General features: G+C 43.0%; 1 protein-coding gene across 5 annotated transcripts in view; it reads right to left on the bottom strand.

The window, feature by feature from the left end:
• Positions 1 to 13,203, bottom strand: part of tp53bp2a (tumor protein p53 binding protein, 2a) — a 38,936-nt gene that overhangs the window by 24,847 nt on the left and 886 nt on the right. For 3 of the 5 annotated variants that reach the window (XM_072669708.1, XM_072669709.1, XM_072669713.1), the window contains exon 2: positions 2,231 to 2,378. In XM_072669708.1, the coding sequence (XP_072525809.1) occupies positions 2,231 to 2,378 (148 nt within the window). Of the gene's footprint in view, positions 1 to 2,230; positions 2,379 to 2,594; positions 2,659 to 12,543; positions 12,550 to 13,203 lie in introns of those variants that run through there. The other 2 variants (XM_072669711.1, XM_072669712.1) reach the window with 2 other exon arrangements.

Here is a 13,203-nt window from a genome sequence, read left to right as displayed (position 1 = left end):
TTTTTTTTTCTCTGATGTTACTGCGTGGCTTACTGTTGTTCTCACAAGGCGTTCACGTGTCCTGTGTTAGAATTTCATTGTACACAACAGTGAGCGGCTAGGCGTGGGAAATATGACCATATTTAATTGAAACTGATGAATTTTCTTATTAAAAAGCAAGCATGTGGATATTGTCAGAGAGTGTGTTCGATTAGAGCTTTCTAATTAGATAAAGTGCAGCAGATTTTAAATACACATCACTGTACTCAGTATGGAGGAGGAGTATTTAAGTAGCTAATTTGATCATTTCTGTCACAGAATGTGTCGCTAATCTTGAAATTTTATCTTTTCATATCATCCATGAGCAGCCATATCTCCTCTTCAGGTTGCTTGTTTGCACATTTTCAGCACATTTTTAATACCGCAAGGGAGCATCTGAATGTATAAAAGGTTCTTTGCCTTGTAAAACGGTTCTCCATATACAAGGAAAACCTCTAATAAATAAAACCAAGTTAGAAATGGTTTTGTATGGCACTAAAAATACTTTTCTAGTGCTTTACAAAACCCTTTTTTAATTGTGTACAGCTCAACTCCCCATCAATCATCTCAAAAATGGAGATGCAGATGCTTATTTCTGCCATTTGAATTTTTATATATATAAGGAATAGCAAAAATTACAAAGGCAATAGCCTTTAATTTAACATTTTCAATGTATGAAAGATCCCCCAACTATGCTGCTACACCATAAATAGCCTAGGCCAGGAGCCAGGACAAAGAAGGTTAGCATGCTAATGGTCATTCCACTCCCTTCAGACAAAGCCTGACCCAAATCACCTCAGGATTTCGTATCGTCGAGTGATCTGGTGCTGCATTAGCGCCCCAAAGCAGCCCAGTCTGGATTAGGTTTACAGTAAACACTGGTCCTACTCCAATTTCACCCGACTGCGCTATACCTGTGCGCTCCCTACGAGGAAATACCTCAAGCAATGACGATGATTCCCACGAATGTTGCAAAACTGCTTCTGCTTGACTGACCAGCGTTCAGCACGGCTACGATTCTGGAGGCTTGCATTTCTGCAGTTCAGCTTATCTACACGTGACGGCTTGTTGTCATTAACCCCTGACGGCGCCGGAGCCGCTGCCGATGTTATAAAGCTGTCATTGTTCGAAAGCTGCAGTCTTTGGGCTGAGACGCAGCCAGGCTGCGTTTACGATTACACAGCCACGTTTGAAGACCGTCTTCCTGTCAGGAACGTCAGCTGGGGCAATAAATACTCCACGGCTTCAAGGCCTTTCCAGGCACTCGAGCTGAAAAGCTTACAGCCGCTCGGCTCGCTGAAAGAAACGTAACCATGGAAACCCGCCACAGCAAAATCTCAGGCACTTGAGGGAGCCGAGAGTGCTTGAAGTCTGAGGCTGCGGGAGAGCACAAAACACCGCTCCTCAAATCACTGCCCTGTTCCTTAATCCTCGACTCTCGTGGGTTTCTATAGAGGTGATTAGGAAAACCACATTAGTGAGCGGAATCACAAACCTGCTGCAGAATCAAATATTAGGGTCAAGAGGCGAATACGCTATATTGACAAAAGTACTGGGACACCTGCTCATTCACTGTTTCGAGAGTATTACAGGGAGTAACTGTCTCTACTGTCCAGAGAATGAGGCGTTCTACTAGATTTTGGAGGAGCATTGCTGTGAGGACAAGTGCATTAGTCGAGGCCAGGATGTCGGATGACCACCAGCCCACCTTATCCCCAACGCATCCCAAAAGTCCTGGAGCATCCATCATATAGCTCAATGCTGGGGGTTCTTTACCCCTCTAGTTCACGCCTGTTTTTTTTCTAGGTTTATCTGCTCCAGAGCGTCCTATTTTATAGGCAATACTTCTCTACAGGGACTAGACAAGCTGCCTGCGTGTGTGCATTTGCACATTAGTGTCAGCAAATGTAACTTTATTATCTGCAAAAACTGAATCTGTAGATTTTATAACATCATAAATGCTGTTACTGTGAAGCCATATGACCGTGGACATAGTCAGTGCATAACACTGACCAACTACACATTTCATTACAAGTAATGTAATTAGCCCTGTTTATTTAAATACTAATTTAAATAAATCACTGTACTAGGTATGGGATGGTATCTGCTTCTGCCACTTCTGGTTGTTGTCTGTGTGTCAAAATATTGTAAAAATACTGTGAAATATGTCTTTAAATCATGACATTATGCGAAGTTCAGTCTTTTCTCTTACCTGAGCCTCTCCACATCTCAGCCAGGTGACAGTCCGACTCTCCAGGCTCTTTGCAAAGCTCCACAACATCACGGCACACCGTCTCTGGAGTGATGGGCACCTCCGTAAAATGCTGGTCATTATTGCTGAGGTACACGGTCAAGAACATCTGCAAAAGACAAGAAGGACATGACCGTGATGACTGACAAAATCCTGCTCACATACCGGACATCACATCTGCTCACATGACTATCCTGAAAAGTCAAACCTCAATCCAACAGCTGCAACTTCAAGAATAAACCGAAATACATCAGGTAGCAGCCTAAATCAAACACGAGTTAAGATCAGGGTCCACGCTGCTAGCTGGCACCCTCATGTTTCGCACCTTTCTCCTTTGCCTCCATTCCTGCCTGCCTTTGGCTGTAACCAGAGCAGCTCGCTCACCATTCGAGCGTGGATAAAGAGAACTGTTCCTGCAATGGCACGGACACCAGCTATTGTTTGCTGCTAACAGACTGAGGGTCTGAGAGCTGTAGCATTCTCAGCCTCTTTTCTGAGTGAATGACGCAGCCTACAGAGTTGACAGTAATCTATCCGTCTGAAAACTTCATTAAGCCACTGGGCTTTCGCCTTTTACTGTCTGAGAAAAACACTGACGACGAAAAGGGACAGAAAACAGCATGTAACATTGAAATAATCAAAACTAGGCATCTTCACACCTCCTAATAATCACTATTACTATTCAAGTGAAATTCACTTCAATTAAAATTGACCAGCGGTCACTGGTGTTTGCCATCAGCAGCCGGAGTCAGAGAGAACACAGTTGGCCTTTCTCTCAGGAGTGGGCTGATGGTGCTTCCTCCCTACATCACTCCTAGTTTGATGCTGGTCAGTAGGTGTCTGTTAATAAGGACCTTTCTTCAGAGCTTTCTTTTACAATAAAGACAATAATTGGCCTTCCAAATTGGGTAGAAAAATGAAAAATTAATAAAATGTAATAAAATAATCTAAAAACTTGTTTTAAACATTTTAAGACATCAGCCAATGCTCAGGGTTTCAATCTTGGCACCATGACATATAGAGAATGACCGATTAGTGTTTTTGGCGTCGACTTTTAGTATAATCGTCCAATCGCAAATACCAACCGAGGGCGGGGCAGACTGCTACATTACCCTACATTACTTAAACTTGGCAACGCCTCCTTCTGCAGGGCTTCTGTCTCACTGATCGCATATTTAGGCTGAAAATCGGCCAATACTGATATACAGCCGATCAATTCTACAAGCTCTAATGCCATTTCTAGTATTCACTATTACAAGGTGTTAAATAACAGGAATCAAATGCTGGCTGCAAAGACAAAAAGATGCTGGATTCACAAACAACATACACAGTTATGATAAACCACCAAAGATTGGGAAGCACTTGAGTAACCAAATAACGGCAACAGTAAATTTCCTGTGTGTAGAAAGGGACCAAACCATAGTGCCTCAAAATACACCAACACAGATGAGCCAGAAAACCATGAGCACTCCCAGATCAACAGAATAGCGCTCATGATGGGGTAACAGTGATGCATGTGAAGGTCTGGGATCTCTGTTAGATGGTAACTAAATAGTCGGCTACATGTTGGATGTGGAGAAATGGGCAGCACCCGAGACACCCGAGACACTTTGACAAGGGTCAGATCACCGTTTGCCTTCCAAACTGTTCCAAGGCTTGTGAGGGGGACTCCCAGCCAGCTGTGGTGAGAACCTACCTATCCCATCTGGGCTTCACCGGTACAGCTACGCATGAAGCTGTGTGGCTGTAAACCAGTCAAAGTGCCTATGCCGACCCCTGTCCACCTTTGATAGCGTATACAATGGCTGAGTGAGGTCAGACCTGGACCTCTGACTGATGGAAGAAGGGGGCCTGGTCCAATTAGTCCGATTTTCTTTTTCACCACATGGACAGCTGGGTGCGTGGGCTTAGTTTACCTGTTGGAGGCGCTGAAACAATAAGTCTCACCTAAGGTGACCACCCCACAAGTATCTGTTAAATATCACCTAAAGGACCAACGGTATATTTTGCAGGTGGTCATAATTGTGAGAATATGGTCCAATCCATGCAGCAACCTGCTTAAAAGACATGCAGAACAATATTGGACCACTGGAGAAGAGCATTTATCCAATAGGGAGATTCACTCTGTTTAGTAAACGCTGCCAAATGACCACAGTAATCATAAGCCCCTTTTCTAGCCCCATATGGTACCGCTGTAAAGCAGTCACCGTGTCGCTTAATACCGAGCATCCAGCACGCTACGATACCGTCAGATGAAACAGCTCAGGAACAGGATAAGAGGATTTGAATGGATACGATTCAGATCCGATAATCTAATAATCTACTCTTCGCCGTGTGAAGAGCATCGCACAAACAAACAAACTGCCAATCCTGCGAAGCTCAGTAACCAAAGATGAGGGGGGGGGCTCTCTGGTCAGGTTAACCTCCATCAGGGGGACTCACAATCAAACAGTAGCTTTACAAACCTCGCCTACCCAACTAGTCCAAGGCTAAACACAAATAAACACGTCGGCCTGCCTTAGTACATTAACACTGTCAAAGACAGCAGGACCTCTGAACAACCGGAGAGGAAAGAGAGAGAGAGAGAGCGAGCAGGAGCGAGTGCATAATTACAGTAGATTGAGGCCATGCAGCGCCATTCACTCAGCACTAAACTTAATGATCCACGAACTGCCCATCCAAGACTCTGAAAGCCTGCGCTGGATGAGTTGGCAGTTTGTGGTGGATGCATGTGACCTTCATCCTGATCCAACTGCATGAAATATCGCCCGAACACCCTGCAAGCAAGGAGAGGGATGGAACAACAGAGGAGAAAGAGGCAGGCAGATAATAAAACCTAACGACGGAAGGAAAAGAAAGTTTTTACGGGGCTTCTGAATACTCTGAATATTACTCTGAATATTACTCTGAATATATGCTTGGCTTGATGTAGCTGTAACGTAGGAGGATTAGTGTGAGCGCATGTGTGATGCATTATTAACAAAAGCAGAGCTTTTACTTCTTAATATGTCATATACTGTGGATTTGACTGTCCTTGCTTGCTTTTTTAAAGTAAAATAAAAGCACGACGTCACTGTCAGTCTGAAAGTTAGTCGCAAAAACTGTCCATTTCAAAGTTAGTGGTCTTGTAAGGTTACAAAAACCAGCATATATCTACATACAGTTGCGCTGTTGATCTTCCAAAAGAAAATAAGTGGCCATCCAATGGAGAAACACGAAAAATTCTTAAGCATGATAACAGTTTATTTCCTGTAATTTAACATGAATTATCCGAAAAATATGGCATGTTTCAACCGATCTTTAAATACCTATTTTTATTTTTTTTAATAATGTTTATTTAATATGGGGCAGGAGCAGTTAAAGCACTGGGCTACTAATGACGGATACTGATGACTGGGCTACTACTGCAGCACTGGCTGCCCACCGCTCCGGGCATGTGTGCTCACTGTCCACTGTGTGTGTTTGATCACTGCACAGATGGGTTAAAGGCGATCTGTGTCTAACAATTATGGTGAGTATGGTTGTCTTTGTCTGTGTCTATGGTATATAAGCAGGAACTGCGCTCAGAAATATGCAGAGAAATGCAATATATATATATATATATATATATATATATATATATATATATATATGCAAAAAAATCTCTCTCTTATCTTCATCTACAAGCATAATTCATTGAAAGCTTTTTTACTGCAGGAGTGCACTTATTTATTCACACCCATAATGAGCTCCCAACATCTGCTCCTTTACATAAAAGCTGGCAGAAGAGTGAAATCAATCCTGAGAGAAACAGGGATAAACTACCGCACCCACAATAACAACCTAACTGAGTCACAGTGGCAAACGACGCCTTGTTCTGAATTAAATATTCACGAGCACAACCGGCTGCGAAAAGAACCGACAGCCCTGACTGTTCAACAAGCTCCTTCACAGCGCCGAACAGCATGCCTGCCTTACGCTTCACAAACTACAGCAGATCCTACACGCTGTTCTAGCAGAGCGGCGGCTCTCCACTGTGCTGCACTGCTCTGCTCTGTTCTTTGAGGTGTGCCGGTAGAAAAGCAATTTCCACAGGTGCATACCACTGCCTGTTGTGTCTAGACTGGGCTTCACTGATGAAAGCTCGAGCTGGGATTTTCTGCAGGCAGTTCAAACAGAGGCCACAGATGAGGCCACTGAGTGTTCCTGGTGTACCTTTTTGTGAGCATGGCGGCGTGTGTTTTAATGTGCCTTTGTGACGGCAGGTTGGTTTAAAGAGAGAAAGTGTAAACACACGTTTCTGTAACCCTTCTAGATCAAGATCATTAAAATCGACTCAATCCAGAAGGGAAATATTGGTGGATGACAATTTCTCCTATAGTAAATTAGGGGGCCTATTACAGATAATGTCCCTCACGTTATTAGAATAAAGTAAAATGTAATTACAAGTAAACTCGAAAAAAAAAAAAAAAATTCCCCCCAAAGATAAACAGTCTCTCTTAGGTCACAAAAAACAACTAATTTACATATCTCCGCCTATTCAGCCTACCACAGTTTGGCCTCGTTTCAGATCTGAGTGCCTTTTCTAACAAGGCACAGCCAATCAGAACACAGCTTTATTTACCTTACATCAGTGTCAAATGTACAGTACAAAATTTAAGCTTTTTTAATTAACCCCTTAAACGCCTCAGAACCACCGGTGGCTCTTGGCTTTTCTCCTTACTGTTAGGAACAAGAACTTCGGAACAAGTCAAATCGATATGTTGTTATCGATTAGTAATCCTAGGGGTGCAACAAAAGTATTAAAGAGTTAAAAGATCAAGAAGACTGACTCTTTTGGAACATATGCCCCCATACAGCGTTGTATGTGCATCTTAAAGATTAAAAAATACTAAAGAAATGTAGAGTATTGGCCTAATGCAGAATTTATAGAATTGGAATTTGGTCGTGATCAATCTTCAGCCTCTACAATTTATCTTCACTAAAGCAAAACATTTTGAGGAAGGCTGGCACAGTGTGTACTTACTAATAAAATACTTGATTTTATACAGAGCAACTGCCCGCATCAGACTCAAAACCCTGACGCTGGCCTACAAAGCCCAGAAAGGAGCAGTCCCTCCGTACTTGATGGCGATGGTCAAAAGCCGATCCGCACCAAGAGCCCTTCCAGCTTCAAGTGTGGCTCGGCTCGACCCGCCATCCTTTAAGATCCACGGAAGACAAGTGTCCAGGCTTTTTTCTGTCCTGCACCGAAGTGGTGGAACGAACTTCCCCTGGGTGTCCGAACAGCCGAGTCCAACGCTCACTGTCCTCAAACCCAGACTGAAGACCCTCCTCTTCGGAGAGTACTTGGGCGAATAGCAGAGTGGTCACCTTACTGACTTGTGTTTAGTAATGTCTAAAGCTTAGAGGTATCTTTGAACTATTAGTCTATTCTAACCAGGTTTAACGAGGTTCTAACGAGGTTTTTCTTGGGTAACAGCAAAGCACTTCTGTAAGTCGCTCTGGATCAGAGCATCTGCTACATGCCGTAAATGTAAATAACAATAGATAATTTTGCACTCTTCAAAATCAGTTCAGAACATTTTGCTTGTTTCAATGCAATCAACCTGTAGCCAAGTAATTTGCCAAAGATTATTTAACTATAAAACTAAACATCTGTCCACTGTCAATGTATTAATAACAATATTAATAACTATTACTGCTTCTGAAATGCATGTAAGCATCCCTACCTATCGCAGGACTCCATTATCGCATACACTCCCAAGCACAAAACAACAGCACCCTTCAATCTACAAACCACCGCCAAAACGCTTCACTTGCTGTGCCCGAACTCCTGGGAACAAGCTTATCTGGCCTTGCTGGGTACATCAGGCATGTGGAGCTGTGCTGGGTTTGGAGACGCATAAACACAAAAGGGTCGATTGCAGGAAGAGGGAATGTTTTCAGTCACTCCCACAGATTAAACAGACAACAGAGATACCGGGAGACGAATGCAAAGGCACACAGAGGAGCTAGCCTCGGGCAACAGGGGGACTCGGACTGAAGACAAAGTCACTATAAGTGGAAAAGAGACTTGGGGAAGAACTTGTTCAACTCAATTTACGGGTAATTATCCTGGGAAATAAACCCCCTTTCAGAAAGTGTCCCAGTGCCGAAGCAAGAGACATACTAAACAATATAACTGTACATTCTGCAGGTTTGCTTTTGGGAAGATTTGTTTTGTGGATCTAAAAGCTGCAGCTTTTAAGGGGCCGACACAACAAAAGCAGCCCTTACTGCCTTCATTATGGACTCCTGCCTGGCTCGGTGGCTGCAGCCACACTTGCAAACAAATAAACCGAAGTAAATGTTAGCTCCATCATCTGGAAGAAACAATAGAAAGAGATGAATCCAACATGTAGGATATTTGACCAGGTCCACTGTGCAGTCTGCCACAGTCCATCTCACTTTACTGTTGTGGTAGAAACTCCATTTGTGTCTGATCAAATCAGCAGAGAAGGCTGACATGGCAAGAACGGAGCATGGAGAGCCAGAGCGAGCAGAAGACAGATTCCCAGGGAGGGAATTCAAGCATGAATGTGACACTGCAGCATTGCCCAAATCGAAGCTCGTGCAATAAGGCCAATAATGCCAAGTCGCTGACTGATACGTCCTGATGGATTGACGGACTGATCGGCCTTCCTGCCAGTAAGACTGACGACACACAAGTTCAATGTGCCTCAGAAACTGCACATTTTGGAAAAGCACTTTACAAAAATATGCTAGTTTTAAGTCTAAAAACCTTCCAGGACTTACTCTACTCCTAACAGACAGCAGTAAATAACAATAAAACAAACCATCCAAGCACTTAAACAGTGTTTAGCCTACCTTCGGCTCAGAGTTGAACCGGTGTTGTCAAAGCCGAGAGGAGGAGAAGAATACAGAGCGAGGTCAGTGGGCTGTCTAAAACCGAACCCAGCAGAGCCGCGAGCCCTGGGGACTGAGCAACACAGCTGGGAAAACAGAGGTCATCCAAAGGCGGGTGAGCCAAAGTGGCAGGCACTGCGTCCTTGACCACGCCTAGCAGGCAAAGCAGGGCTCTGTGAATGAGCTCCGTAAGTGTGGGCTGTATTGACAAGATTCTAAATCACAGTGTTCTCCAAATATAATCATAGTGATGATGTCCAAGTTGGTAAAGTCGTTCTTCCTGAGTACTTGTACTATATGCCAGTGGTTCCCATCCCTGGTCCTGGAGAACCTCCAGCTCCACACATTTCAGTGGTTTCCTGCTCTAACCCACCACCTTCAACTCAGGAAGGGCTTGTTAATGAGCTGATTAGCTGGATTAGGTGTGTTGGGAGAAGGGTAAACACCAAGGGGCGTTTTTATACTTTGGTTGGATTGCTCCGTTAGTTAACGAGTTAGTTAACGAGAAAACTGGGGAGTTTCCCCTTGGTTCGGTTTGTTTTCACAAAGAGAAAAATCAGACAACTGTAGTTGAAGCTGTGGTCATTTTCTGGCCGTAAATGGGGTGTGACTCACCAAAAATGCCTCTGAATCTGTGAGTAGTACACAATACTTTCAGATTTTCAATTCTGTTGGAATAAGATAAGCCCCTTCCTTTTGATTTTCTTTAAACCACAGCAAACAAAAAAAAAAAGAGACCTTCACACCTAGGTTAACGAGCCAGGCTAACACTGGTATGGCTAAGAAACACTGGACGAAGACGGTCACCAATCTCATCTCAATACACAAAGACATTATTTGTTAAGTTTTAAAAGGCACAGTAAATTAATAACGACTGTTTTTGGGTCCTTTAACATCAACATACTGTGGATTTATTGACCGGAAGGTATTCTACAAACGAACCTGGTGTAAAACCACAGAGCTTGACGCTTTACTCCACTTAAATATTCAGGTAATATGAACAAGGCGTAAACACGCCTTCCCCCCTGGCTGGCTCACAAGCATGGAATCGTTCTAAAAACATTGTCCAATCATCCGATAATGACGCACTGTTTAGTGAAGCTAATTACTGAAGCGAAGACTTGTGCACTATAGAGAGGGAAGGATTACAAACAAGCTCTGTCAGCCGTTTAGCTGGAATAGGTCTCGCAAAAAGACAGCATCTCTTATCAGAGTTCAGCAGCAGTCTATACACAATACACTCTCCCACACTGAGCAATAAAAGCTCCTTGGTTCTATTGTGCTTGGCCAAGAACAATCCCTTTTCAGCAGGCCTGCCTGTCTGCAACTGTAGAACCCTGTGCTTAGACCCTCCTTGAAAGCCTACGGTTAAATCCGTCACCCAATAAAAGGCCTATATGCGCATGTATATGTGTTGAGCTGACTGTAGTTGACTGGACTTGGGAAGTGTGCCAATTCTTAACGTAACATGAGTGCAGGTGAGGCGTCTGAAGGTTTTATAAGCCATTCAGGTCAATAAACTGTCCTAGAGATGGCGCTGGAGTTGTGGTAGGACAAAACCAGTGATACCAGTCAGGGGTGGACATGTTCATCAGCAAGTGAACAGTCAGTTGTTGAAGGTGATTAAGACGAAGAGCCTTAGACACTTTGACAAGAACCAAACAGTGATGTTCTAGACAATGACTGGGTCAGAACATCTCCAAAACATCAGCAAGCAGGTCTTGTAGGTGTTCCCTCAGTACCTACCAAAAGTGCTCTAAGGAAAAACAACCAGTGAACTGGTGTCAGGGTTACGGGCACCCAAGATTCCTTGATGCTCATGTAGGCCTCACCTCACGACGTACAGGACTTAAACGACCTGCTGCTAACATCACAACATGTTCCAGGTACTATTCCACACCTTCAGAGGTCTTGTGAGGCCTGTGTCTTTGCGGGTCAGAGCTGTTTTGGCAGCACCAAGGAAACCTACACAATATTAAAGTAGATATTTTTAAATGTTGAAGCTCAGATCATCAGAAGTTCTCCAAATTGTGGCAGACCCTTCAGGACTGACACAGATTATCCCTGGCGTATAATGGGGATGCACCGATCCCAATACTAACAAAATTCGATGGATTGGGTATCGGATAATTAACCTGATCAACGGGGCCGAACGATTCACAGAACCCGCTTCTCACACTGTCTGTATTCTAGGCTTCACAACTCAGGATCAGAGTACCTTACAGATGTGATACACATATCATAGCAAACAGCAAGTGTGGTGCCCTCGACCTGTCATGATCTCTCAGCGAGTAATCAAGCTCGTCTTCCATATAAGAAAAACCACAAAGGGAGGAGCTGCTGGATAATTTCAGAACAAAGGTCCTGAGCTCAGACAGCACTGTGCTGAGGTCCAGCATATTTATTCACTTTGTATACAAATAAACAGAAATTGGGTTCATTTGTTATAGTTTGTTTTACAAAGTTTGTAATGTTTAAGTCAATCTTGATGCCTTAAGTCTCTCTCACATGGTCCCTAATGGAGATATACGATTCATTAATTTAACAACAGTATCGGATCGGTATTGGGTATCAGCCAATACGCAAAGTTCTTGTATCGGTATCTATATCGGAACAGAAAAAGATGAATCAGCGTATCCCTAGTGTATAACATGGGTATAGATTGAACAGCTCCAGTGAAGGGAGCTACAAATACAAGTCAGCTGGTTTCCAATGGGTCTCAGGGCTTGGTTTGAACTTTAAAACTGTGCTTAATCTTCAACCTCGAAGGTTCTGTTGTGTTTTGGACCACAAGTCCTAAATCAAGTAAAACATCTGTACTGGTGGTGTATTAACACAGAGACAAATGCATTACACCACTCATAGCATGCTGAAAAGCTTCCACTTCCATCCAAATCCATTGCAGACTGCAGCAGAAGGCAGGCAGGCAGATCTCTCGCTTTCGCGCTCTCGCTCTCTCAGGAGCAGCCCTGGCTCTTCTCCAAGCTTTCTCCTCACCTCGCCTCATCTCCTGAAACTCAATAATTCTGCTGTTTATCTCCACCACAGGACACTTCCCTCGCCTCACTACAGAAAGCAGCGTGGCTCTGCGGTTTCCACCAAGCCTGTTTGGCTACGAATGAGACTGCTGGAGAGTTGAGTCATGAGATAACTTTGTTAGACTAGGTTTCGGTCTGTGCCGACCGAATGAACACAACGGTAGGGAAACACAAGGCAAATTACAACAGTTTTAAACACATTCCCATCACCAGCCTCTGCTTATTTGTAGGGTTAGACATCCTGTGCTGGCTTAGGCTTAGCATTTATTGGGATTTATGCTTCTTCAGACTCTGATTACTACAGAAAAGCATATTTAGTGAGATAAGCACTCAAAATGTTGGACTTACCGGCATCATTTTTTGCTTTTAATTTCGCATTTAAACCGATATTCATTCGTTTTTTCCTGAGCAGATCATTTTTATTTCATCAAATATGCAATTTTCTGAAAGTCAGACACTGGTTAATCCATTCCCAGAAGGAATAGTGGGATTTGCAGTATATTATAAATATTTACTACAAAACTGCAAACAACAAAACGCAGTATTCAGTTATATAATTAAATATGTATTTACATCAGATTTTCAATCAATTTCTGCTTGTTTTCTATATATATATATATATATATATATATCACAGTCAACATTATAGATTATCTGCAGTAGGGTAAAGACTATTTCCTAGCTAAGACAGAGATTAATTTAGTATAATAGGTGTTAATACACATAATTAATAACTTTTTATATGTTATTCCTCAATAAATCACAACACAAACGCACTTTAGTGAGATAATCACTCAAAATGTTGGACTTACCGGCATCATTTTCGCCTCGTATCTCATTTAAACCCAGTATTTATTAGTTTTTTCCTGAGCAGATGATTTTAGACATGGTTTTAGAACTGAAATTGACCATTTTCTAGGAGTCAGACACTGGATAATTTAACCCCAGAAGGAATAGTGCTATAATATCCACTCCTCTAGGTTTACTACCATAAAGGTCCACTGTGTT

Source organism: Salminus brasiliensis, chromosome 24 (genome assembly GCF_030463535.1).
Source record: "Salminus brasiliensis chromosome 24, fSalBra1.hap2, whole genome shotgun sequence".
NCBI classification, from domain to species: Eukaryota; Metazoa; Chordata; class Actinopteri; order Characiformes; family Bryconidae; genus Salminus; species Salminus brasiliensis.
Note: the sequence above shows the minus strand (reverse complement) of the source record. Positions and strands in the feature narration are given on the sequence as shown.